The sequence below is a fragment of the Bombina bombina genome, chromosome 4, assembly GCF_027579735.1.
Source record: "Bombina bombina isolate aBomBom1 chromosome 4, aBomBom1.pri, whole genome shotgun sequence".
NCBI classification, from domain to species: Eukaryota; Metazoa; Chordata; class Amphibia; order Anura; family Bombinatoridae; genus Bombina; species Bombina bombina.
The window spans coordinates 155,791,592-155,803,830 of NC_069502.1; the positions used below are offsets into that span (position 1 = coordinate 155,791,592).

At 44.1% G+C, this 12,239-nt stretch overlaps 1 protein-coding gene across 3 annotated transcripts in view; it reads left to right on the forward strand.

Moving 5' to 3' along the window:
- The window catches only part of NBAS (NBAS subunit of NRZ tethering complex), a 1,903,611-nt gene that overhangs the window by 1,077,776 nt on the left and 813,596 nt on the right, over positions 1-12,239 (forward strand). For 2 of the 3 annotated variants that reach the window (XM_053709663.1, XM_053709664.1), the window contains exon 36: positions 6,367-6,534. The exons of the other annotated variant lie outside the window; for it this stretch is intronic. In XM_053709663.1, the coding sequence (XP_053565638.1) occupies positions 6,367-6,534 (168 nt within the window). The remainder of the gene's footprint in view (positions 1-6,366; positions 6,535-12,239) is intronic. 3 annotated transcript variants of the gene reach the window in all.

Below are 12,239 nucleotides of genomic sequence, written 5' to 3' on the forward strand. Positions count from 1 at the left end.
AACCAGAAGTAATTTTTAGAACAAATAGAAATTTAAAAAATGTGGTAGCCCCAAGTATAGTTAGACAGGATAAGAAAGAAAAAATGGGTCTCATACACTCTACTACCCTGACCGGGTTTTTTAAATGCTACAGGAAAAATTGTGTGTGTTGTGATCACCCACACAAATCTAAGGATTACAATAAAACCATTGGCAAGGACATGAAAGAAAGAGAGCTTAACATTAAAGAAAGATTAAACTGCAAATCAGATTTTGTCGTTTACATGCTGGAATGCAAATGTGCGACCCCGCTAAAGTACATTAGGAGAACAAAACGTTTGTTAAAAACAAGATGTCTTGAACACATAAAAAACATTGAGGCGGGTACCCTTAAGAATCCACTTGTGAAACATTTTAAGAATGTACATAATAGTGATCCATCGCAATTTTACATTAAGGCCATAGAACAAGTACAAGTGGGACCAAGAGAAGGTAGCCGCTTGCTAGAGCTTAGAAAAACGGAGACCTTTTGGATCCACACTTTAGCAAGCTTGGAACCATCTGGTATAAATAGGGACATTGACCTTGCAGCCTTATTATAGATAATCAATCCCTTGTACATAAACACATAGATAAAGTTGGGTAACTGTTTAGGTTAAATTCATCATTTTAAATACAATATACAAATAACTAATATCAATATTAAGATTTGTAGATACACACCTAGGAGTGCATCTATGTAGATATTATTTTGAAGGATCTTTTAACTTGTTTAAAAAAAAAAAAAAATTCTAACATGCAGCTTCTCATTTTATTAAGAATGATGTTGCAGCTATGATAACTATTTAAATATGCGCACAAACACATATAAAGTAATCATACAAGTAAGTTTGTGAGAACAAATATAAGAATACTTAGGTATATGGCTCATTCATATTAACTATATTGATTATATATTATGTGTTTAAACCCACAATCTGTTGCGCTTTGGGGGTACAGCACTGAAGGGGTTAATGATTTTATATAATGATTTTATATAAATACACTTTAAACATTTTATGACATGTTTTGAACTGTAGAAATTAACATTTTTCTTAAGGTGTGATTATTTTTATATATATAATGACTATTTATTGTTTTTAATTATACAAACCGTTTTAGTTAATAGTATTGATGACTATTGTATATCTATACATCTTGTCCTTAAAATGGCTTTCAATTCGTATCAGTTACAACTCAGAGGAGTTTACATGCCCACAAACAAGATGGTGGAAGGGAGGGCTTTAACTGTGAGCCAAGATGCTTAAATTAAGTGTAGTGGGGGGGCACTACCTACCTCTGAAGAAGCGACCAATAGCGTCACAAAACGCTTCAGACCACGCCCCCCAACTCGAATTCAGTGTTTTACACTGTTTTATAGTGTTACTGCACGAAGTACATTTATTATCTTATTTGTTTGCTGCTTGTATGCAGTTTTTACTTACTGTCACATTTTCACCCCACTTCATCCTGGAATAAAGTACACTTATACTTTTACATTCACTAAGTGGTTCAGTGTTTTAACCCCTCAGTGCTTTTTGCAATTCCCACTTAAGGACTGTACTAAGTGGATAAGCCAGCTGCTGAGCTCTTCGATAACGGTTAATCTTCTGTTTGGAGAGACAAAAGCAGCTTCACTTAGAAGATCTGACAGGCTGTGAGAAGCCCCCTTGCTGTCATCATAACTCATGTGTTGAGGTCGGTACCAGTGAGTACTCATTTGGCTTATGCTAGTGTTTTAAGTCTGTGGAAACATAACATACTGCACCAGGATCCCTATGTCTGTGCGCCCTTCCCTCTTCTGTTCATCATATATATATATATATATATATATATATATATATATATATATAGATATTTATATTGTAATATGCAGAGGGGAACCAGCACACACTCTTTCAATGATCCATCGTCCGGGGTGCTCTTCAAGAAACATACATAAAGAACAGGCAATGGGAAGGCACTCACCGTAGTAAATTGAATACTTTATTTACTTGTCAAGTAAATAAAGTATTCAATTTACTACGGTGAGTGCCTTCCCATTGCCTGTTCTTTATATATATATATATATATATATATATATATATATATATATATATATATATACACTGTATGTGTATATATATATATATATATATATATATAAATTATGTTATGCCATTATTTTGTCTAGGATATTTGTGCATTAAACAAAGTAAAAGATCAGTGAGTTTTGTGCCAGGGACAGTAAAGTCAAGATAAACGTTAATACTTGTGACAGTTCATGCAATTTTTTTGGTCATATTTGCTTTTTTCTCTCTCATTGTCTTTTGTTGAAAAGCATACTTAGGTAATCTCAGGAGTCAGGCATTGCAATAAACTTCTGATGTGTTTGGTTCGGTTCTAGTAGTGCATTGCTGCTCCTTTTGCTTTTCAGCAAACGATTCAAAGAGAATAGAATACGTGTGTATGTATGTATGTATGTATATATATATATATATATATATATTTGTGTGTGTGTATGTTCAAAGCTGCACACAAGCGGTATCAAGCCTGCACACAGAAAAAAATAATTGCACACAATGAAAAAAAATACAGGTAACATTGTTCACGCCCATCAGTTATGTTCCGATTGCCATGGTAGAGTGTGTTGAGCCATCCGCCCCTGAGTATTTCATGTCCGGTGAGGCGCTTGCCCCAGAACTTTCTTTTGCTACGCAAGCAGGTGTCCCTAGGGCCATTTTTCCTTCTCCGGAAGCGGCTTGTTTCCTCCATAGGTTACGGCACAGTTCCGCATGGCCATATCTGTGGCACTGGCATATTTATATCTCCCAAGAGAAGTATTTCTAAGATACTGTCCGTGTTCTGTTAACCAGGGTCCTTCAAGTTCGTCTGAGTCCGTTCCACCTTCTGGGGAAGCAATGGCCTCTGATACTTCAGGGGCCCCTCCCTCTAGGCCGGGGTCGTCCATCGATCTGGCGGGGGAACATTTTGCCTTCCCTTATAGACTGGCATGCCTTTGTGTAGTACTAAGGCATGTTTTGGCAATGCTGGAGGATTCCGGTCCTACTGGGCCGAGGGATTCTTAATCTTCTGTGCCGGAGTGCAAATTGGGTTAGATACATGGGGATGAAGCCGTCTTTCTTTTCTTTTAAGTATCTGTTCCAGTTCTGATCTTAGGAGATTGGGGCCTCTAATCAGCTGGCCCTGTTGGCGTGGCCCATTCTCCTTGGGCGTTCACCCCCGGGTGCTGCCTTTATTTTATTTGATCCGGTTAGGATGTGTTTCATTTGTTTTATGAAGCTCATGTTTGATATAGTTTCCGTTTTGTATGTATGTATGTATTGAGTACTTGTAAAGAGCGACTAATCACCCGTAAGGGTCTCAAGGCACTACTAATTTTATCGTTCTCAGAAGGATGAAAGGCTGAGTGGACCTCGCCGGGGATTGAACCTGCAATCCTTGGGTTGCTACAGAGCTCAGTCACAGTGCATTAGTATGCTGAGCTATCTGTCTGGCATACTTTTTTTTTTTTTAACTTTTCTTCTCTTGAATTGATACTTGCGATTTTGTGGTCGCGTGGGCACTTCCTCAGAAGTTGTGCAGTACTATATAATGCATAGTTATGTCTATAGTTTATGTTATCGATCCCTTTGGGGGACTCAATTTTCCTTGGACAGTTTTGGAGTGTTCTTGTGCCAGACGTGTCCTGGTCGGGCACTAGAGGCGGTTCCTTACGGTTCATGTCACCCACGTGGTGCCGATGTACTGGTTACCCTGTCGGGTGCTGGGTCGTTCACTTTGATAAGTGTTCGTGTTTTTCTTGTTGCCTCCATTTTAGGAGGAGGGCTGCTTTGGCCCTGTTTTCCTATTGAGTGGGCTTCTACTCTGGCTTGGTGGTAATATGTCTGAAATCAAACTCAAGATTAGAAGTTTGCACCCACTCCCATGTGCTATACTTCAGAGGGTTCCGGGATCGGAGCCTGCTGAGACTCATTGTGTGAGGACCTTAGTCTTGGAACCAAGGTTTCTCCTTTCCCATTGGGTTTGGAGGTTTGGATGACCTCTAGGCGTCAGGGGTACCAGATGGAAAGTGATTTATTTTCACTCTTGGTACCTTCTCGATGTCTAATTTTTGTGACTCGTCCCGGGCACCTCTCGTAGGTTGCTGGAGCTACTTGTCCCCTTCTCGGGTGGTTGGATCATCCGTGTTTGGAAGTCCGGGTATGTCCTTGTTACTTCCTCTTTTAATATGTTGCACGCTCCCCTATGGGAGCGCAGTGGTTGGGGGTTCCCCCATTTTGTTTTTCCCCGGGATTCTCCCCTGGTCGACTTGTTTGCCAGGAGCTGTGAGGCTCCCACAGTGTGTTCCTGTGAGGTACAGGATTTCCGAGAGTCTGATCCTGTAAGGGTCTTTTGGAGATATTATCAGCTTCTCATCCTACGTTCTGGTTTGGAGCCTGTCCCTTGTAATCCCATGGTCTTTAGAGGGGGTGTTCCCTTTCGACTCTCTAAGAAATCTATCACTGGGTTTACAGCAGAGGATCCGAGATCCAGTTGCACCTCCGTGTGCTGGTGGTCCTCTTCCTAGACATGTTAAGGGGGCTCCTTGGCCTCTTTGGTCTGTATCTCTTTCAGGAGTCCAATGTCCAGGGACATTGGGATATGGGAGTGCACTGCAGGGTGCATTCCTCCGTATGTGTTCACTGGATGGTCCTTAAGGGGTTAGAACTCGACCGGTGGCTGCTCTGTGCTAATGTACAGTGCTGGCAAAATAAAGAATGCAAGTGGCTGCAATTCATGAATTAAATTAATTTATCAGGTAGGCATACCCTTTTGTATTCAAGCGTTGGACAGTATCCAAACGAATCAGATCAGATGTTTCTTATTTGCTAATGTATTAGAGCATGTTTTTATTGCTGTATTGATTGCACATGACAACAATTCACTACTGTCAGCTAGCTAAACACATCCGGTGAGCCAACGACAAGAAGCAAAATAAGCAATAATAAACTATCTCACAGTAGTGCATTGCAACGCTTGACCACAGGTATACTAAGTGCAAATGAAATATTATTATTGAAAAGTATCTTATAATTGCATGTTCTATCTGAACTATGAAAGGTTAATTTTGGGATTCATACCCCACTAAGACATTTTATTTGCAATTACCTCTGTATTTCCCCCCCCCCATCCTAAAATATGAAATGGTTTTTAAAACTGTGTTCCTGAATTTTTGTCTAAAGTTGTCTCATTGCTTCCTAATTTTAAAGGTTGTTTACTAATTATTTGTCCAGAGGAAAACAAAACACAACAGAAGACTATACATGTTCCTTTTCTTTATGTCAATTTTAGAAAAGGTTGGAGGAGGTCAGATTGATCATGTGTAATTGACAAGGGAATTCTATATTCCTGCAAAACTATTATTTTTAAACAGATTGCAATGCATAGTGGAAGTGCAACATTCCTGTTCCAGGACTCAAGACTTAAGCCCCAATATTCAAAACAATTCTAAAAAATGGGCTGAACCTAGTTGTGCTGATGAGTGGTTAAGTGTCTTCCATAGGATATAATAGGGATTGCAAATTTAGCAAAATACCACCAACATTGCAACTGAGCTGTGATATTGGCAACAGGGGGCTGGGGCTGTCTTTAAAGAGTGTTTACACAAAATAGGCGTTCACAAAATAAATTAAAAACGTTTTCTGTGTAGTAACACTTCCAATTATGCATATGTATATTCAGTTTCACTGTACATTCCCTTGATTTGTCATACTGGAAATATCGCCACTGAAAAGCAGGCGAGACTGATATGGCTGAAAAGGGATAGCTAAGATGGAGGACAGTGCTTTGAAACCCACTACAATGTTTCCCCATTAAAATACAGGTTACTCCCATGGCACACGTAGTAAACTCCCACGGAATGCCTATATATTTGTCATGTCTTCAATCAACTTTGTTAATAAAGTTTTCCTGAAAATGAACCACCACCTACAGATGCTGGGAACCTAGGATGCATTCTGACTCTTCTGAGCATGGGCAAGAACCTGATATCCCTGTCTCTTTATCTTTCACTGAAAAGTAAATCAGTTCATGTTACTCTAGAAGATTTATGATGGGAAGCTATGCCATTTCTGTTAAGACCCCAATCCCCTTGTGGGTTTGTGACAGGAAAGCACTGCACAAATTAAATTTAAAGAAAAAAGAAAAGGTAAAATCCTGTTGACTAATACATATTGCAATGATTTCTATGTGTAAGCCACTGCTTGGTTCTTTTTTATTACAACAATGAAACTGTTTTATATCCCTATAAAGCACGCTTTATTTCTGGAATCAAACTAATTCTGTTTTATGTTGTTAAACTTACAGGTTGCCAATAAGACTCTGTCTTCCCAGTCTGTTGATTTATTGCATCTAACAACTGCTACAACAATGAAAGTTCTATCTAATACTACTATGACTACTAAGGCTGTGTTGCATGCTGTTAGTGATGGGCAGTGGTGGAAAAAGTCCTTATCTTACCTTCGTCCCCTGCAAGTAAGAAATTATTTTGCTTTTTTGTTGCCTGGAGCATGGGAGTGTATTCAATAATCTTGGATAGTTTTTGTGATAATATCATCTTCTATTGTTGGACCATTGTTGATGGCATTATACATTTTTTTGCTGTAAATTGTACATTTTTTTGCTGTAAATATTATTTTACTCCTTTATAAATGCTCATTTTACATTTGTATTGCATGTGTTTGTAAGTCAATTTCCTTCCTAAGATAGGGAGAGTCCACAGCTTATTTCCTTACTGTTGGGAAATAACACACCTGGCCACCAGGAGGAGAGAAAGACACCCAGCCAGCTTACATATCCCTCCCACTTCTTCATTACCCCGGTCATTTTTTGCCTTTCGTCACGTTACTGCCTAATTCTGGACCTAAAGTGTTTAAACATGTTTCTCAGTATCCCTTCCTTCAAGATGGAGACAATAAGGTCCATACTTCCTTTAATTCAGGAAGGCCAGTTTATGACCACTATAGATCTGAAGGACGCTTACCTTCATGTTCCAATCCACAGGGAACACTTTCAGTTCCTGAGGTTTGTATTCCTGGACCAGCACTTCCAGTTCATTGCCCTTCCATTTGGCCTAGCTACTGCTCCAATAATCTTTACAAAGGTTCTGGGGGCTCTTCTAGCCTTTGCCAGAACTCAGGGTATTGCAGTAGCCCCATACTTGTACGATATTCTGGTGCAAGCACCATCCTTTCATCTTGCAGAAGAATTCTCAGAGTCCCTTCTCAGTCTTCTTCAATCACATGGATGGAAGATAAATTTGTAAAATAGTTCTCTTATCCCAAGTACCAGGGTGGCTCACATGGATGGAAGATAAATTTGTAAAATAGTTCTCTTATCCCAAGTACCAGGGTGGAATTCCTGGGTACTATAATAGACTCCATATCCATAAGGATATTTCTAACAGACCAGAGACGTTGCCAGCTAACTTCGGCATGTCTTGCCCTCCGGACCTCCTTGAGTCCTTCTGTGACTCATTGTATGGAGGTGATTGGTCTCATTGTGTCCTGCATAGACATAATTCCTTTTGCCAGGTTTCATCTCCGACCTTTACAATTGTGCATGCTGGGGCAGTGGAACGGCGTTCATTCAGACCTGTCTCAACAGATTGTATTAGACAGCCAGTCGAGAGAATCTCTCTAGGTGGCTCTGTCCAGATCATCTGTCCCGAGGGACATGCTTCTTAAGACCATCCTGGGAGATTGTGACTATGGGCGCAAGCCTAGCAGGATGGGGAGCTGTTTGTAGTGCCAGGAAGGCACAGGGGTTGTGGACTCAGGAGGAGTCCTCCCTCCCAATCAATATTTTGTAACTACAGGCAATCTTCAAGGCCTTGAAGGCCTAACCACTTCTGGTTTTGTCCCAGTTTATCAGATTCCAATCAGACAATATAACCTTTGTTGCTTACATCAACCATCAGGGGGGGAACGAGAAGTTCCTTGGCGATAAAGGAAGTATCTCAGATTCTGGAGTGGGCAGAGGCCCACAGCTGTTCGATGTCAGCGATCCACATTCCGGGTGTGAACAACTGGGAGGCAAATTTTCTCAGCAGGCAATCTTTCCATCAAGGGGAATGGTCTCTCCATCCTGAGGTGTTTACAGAGATATGCAGCCAGTGGGGGACGCCGGAGATAGATCTCATGGTGTCCCGTCTCAATACCAAGCTACCCAGGTACGGGTCGAGGTCGAGGGATCCCCAGGCGGATCTAATAGATGCACTAGCAGTGCCCTGGAGGTTCAAACGCATATATCTTTTTCCTCCATTACGGATTTTTCCTCGAGTGGTGGCCTGCATCAAGCAGGAGCGGGTGTCAGTAATACTGATTTCTCCATCGTGGTTCGCGGATCTAGTGGGGATGTCCTCATCTCCTCCATGGAAGTTACTTTGTCGCAGAGACCTGCTGATACAGGGTCCATTTGTTCATTAAAATCTAGATTCTCTGAGGCTGTCTGTGTGGTGATTGAACGCTTAGTCTTAGCCAAGAGAGATTTCTCTGAGAGTGTCATTGATACTCTTATTCAAGCTCGTAAACTAGTTACTCAGCGTATCTACCACAAGGTGTGGAGGACCTGCTTATTCTGGTGTGAAGAGCGTGGTTTTTCCTGGTACAGGAGGTTGCCAGGATCTTATATTTTCTACAGGATGGGCTGGAGAAACGCTTCTCTGCTAGTTCCCATTAGGGGGCAGATTTCAGCCCTGTCGGTTTTATTGCACAAGAGACTGGCTGAGCTTCCAGACATGCAGTTCTTTGTTAAGGCTCTAATTAGGATCAGACCTGTGTTTATCGATCTGGGGCTCCTCCTTGGAGCCTAAATTGTGTCCTTCAGGTTTTGCTGGTTCCGTTTGAACCGCTGCATTCCGTTGTCATTAAATTGTTATCTTGGAAGGTTTTCCTTTTATTGGCTATTGCCTTTGTGCACAGAGTTTCTGAGATCTCTCTTTCGCAATGTGAGTCCCCTTATCTGATTTATTTTGCAGATAAGGCAGTTTTACATACTAAATTAGGTTTTCTTCCTAAGGTTGTGTCAGATCACAACGTCAATCAGGAGATTGTGGTTCCTTCCTTGTGTCCTAATCCTTCTTTATCGAAGGAATGCTTACTTCACAATTTGGATGTGGTTCGTGCCTTGAAATTCTATCTTCAGGCTACTAATGAGTTTAGACATTCTTCCTCTTTGTTTGTTGTCTATTCGGGGAAGCGTAAGGGGCAGAAGGCTACTTTGAATTCCCTATCTTTTTGGCTAAGGGGTGTACTCTGCTTTGCTTACGAGATAGCGGGACATCGTCCTCCTGAGAGGATAACAGCTCATTCCACTAGAGCAGTGGCTTCCTCTTGGGCCTTTAAAAATGAGGCCTCTATGAAACAGATTTGTAATGCGGCTACCTGGTCCTCCTTACATACTTTTTTCAAAATTTTACAAGTTTGATGTTTTTGCTTCGGCTGAAGCAGCTTTCGGGAGAAAAGTTTTGCAGGCTGTGGTGCCCTCAGAATAGGGTCCGCCTCTTCCTTTTTGTTCCCTCTTGTTATTCATTCAGTGTCCTCTGGAGCTTGGGTATAGTTTTCCCAACAGTAAGGAATGAAGCCATGGACTCTCCCTATCTTAGGAAGGAAAACATAATGTATGATATATTTATCTGATAAATTCATTTCCTTCCGGATAGGGAGAGTCCACGCCCCCCACACGTTTTTTTCTTGTCTATGTGCAGTCCCTTATTATTTATTTTTATTCATTCTGGCACCATTTATACCCTAATGTTTCTCCTACTTTTCCTTGTTCCCTCAACAGAATGACTGGGGTAATGAGGAAGTGTGAGGGATATTTAAGCCTTTCGCTGAATTGTCTTTGCCTCCTCCTGGTGGCCAGGTGTTGTATCTCCCAACAGTAAGGAATGAAGCCGTGGACTCTCCCTATCCGAAAGGAAAGGAATTCATTGTGACGGATACCCCCGGCTACCCCGATTGGGTAGCTCCGCCAAAGGGGTCCTGCTTCCTTCCTGCCGACTGCAGCTATGTAGCTGGCAAGTGACCACAGCCTGTAGACACCCCTGATGCCTGACAGCACAAGTACTCAGGGTCCCACCCTGTGGCAGACTCCAGCTACCCAGACTAGGTAGCTCTTCCAACGTGTCCTTCCTCTGCCTGGAACAGGCTGCTATGTAGCTCAGGATAGTGATTTTAGCTGGAGCTCACCCAAATAAATAGACACACTAGCATTCAGGTTACACAGGAACTGATTTTATTGAAAACACACACTCCTTTTATACAGTCAGCTCATCTTGATAAGACCCTGGACAATCCCACTATTTTCCCGCCATTCCCGCCCCTCCAGGCAGCCCGGCACCTCCATAGGAGCCACAGTCCCACATAATCCCAATACATATGGGTGGCGGTTTCGGGGTGATCCCGGGGGAGCGGCAAAACTTCCAGGGTGTCTTTTTAAAGCTCTCGGTCCCCAGATTTCACAGTCCAAAAATCAGCATAATTCGTTACTGGGGACCGGAGTTACAGTCCGATGAAGTTATGGGGTTAGGGGTTCCCCCACCCCTTGTACTCCCCAGGGGCTACTAATCCCCAAAAGAGTGGAGCTCTGGGGCACATGGTTGCTGGAGCGACCTGGGTTAAAGTTTGCTGTCCTGTGGCCGACCGGGAGTTCCAGGACCCTGGCAGCCTGAGAGGGGTTAGGCGGGTGTCCGTTGTAAGGCGGCCGACCGGGAGTTCCAGGAGCCCGGCCAGCCTAGGAGGATTTTCCTGGTCATACACCAACATTTCTCTGAACACAAAAAAAATGCCAACACAAAGCAAACAAACAGCTTCCAGAGATGGTGGTTGCTCTGAGGAGCCCAAAACCACTGAGAAACAACAGGGGTGAGGTTGTAGGGGGGTGGGGGGTAGCCTTAGCCGTCTGATATCCGTGACATCTCCCCCCTCCAGTTTGGCAAACCTGGCTAGACCCTTAACGGGTCGGCCTGGGGCTGTCCGACAGTGGCCCTCCACTTCTCGGTTGCTGAGAGAGGTTATCCCATCTCTCCTGAGCTTGGGGCATCCTGGGGGGTTTCTGCTGGCGTTTATACCCTGGGCCCTGGGCGCAGGGATAGTCACAAGTTTGCTAAGGCCGGCTCCCAAACAATTGCTGTTCCACAAGTTCCAATGTCCTTAAGTTCCATGGCCAAACTGTTTCCCTCTGTGACACACTGTTGAGTACTGGCTGACCCACCCACAAACAAAGCCAGTACCGGTTTCCCGGCTGTATACCCACCCCAGACTGTTGGTGGAAGTTGCTCCTTGGTGGGGCAGGCAAAACTCGGGTGCCCAAACTTGTGGCACCAATTGCATGAGCAGGTACCCCCCTGGCCTGCCCCCTGTGAGATATACTCCAGGACAAGAAAAGGGTATAGACCCTGCCAAGCTACTGAGGGGAGAGACCGTCTGTCTCCTCTCCCGAGAAGGAGATCTACTGCTGGGGAGGGAGGTCTGCTACCTCCGCTCCATGGGAAAACTATGCTGCCGCTGGGGAGAGAGACCGACTGTCTCTTCTCCCAGAAAGGGATTCGGCCACTGGGGAGAGATATCGATACCCGTCTCTCCCTGCAAGGGCTTCTCTGTAGGGGAGGGAGGACGACTACCTCCGCTCCCAGGGGATAGCTCTGCCGCTGGGGAGAGAGACCGACTGTCTCCTCTCCCGCCTCCTGGCTCTGCCGCTGGGGAGAGAGACCGACTGTCTCCTCTCCCGGCTCCTGGCTCTGCCGCTGGGGAGAGAGACCGACTGTCTCCTCTCCCGGGAAGGGTTTCTGTTTACGGGGAGGGAGGAAGACTACCTCCGCTCCCAGGGGATGGCTCTGCCGCTGGGGAGAGAGACCGACTGTCTTCTCTCCCGGCTCCTGGCTCTGCCGCTGGGGAGGGAGACTGACTGTCTCCTCTCCCAGGAAGGGGTTCGGCCGCTGGGGAGAGATATTGATACCCGTCTCTCTCTGCAGGGGCTTCTCTGTAAAGGGAGGGTGGACGACTACCTCCGCTCCCAGGGGATGGCTCTGCCGCTGGGGAGAGAGACCGACTGTCTCCTCTCCCAGGCAGGGGTTCGGCTTACGGGGAGGGAGGACGACTACCTCCGCCCCTGGCTCCTGGCTCTGCCGCTGGGGAGAGAGACCGACTGTCTCCTCTCCCAGGAAGGGGTTCTGTTTA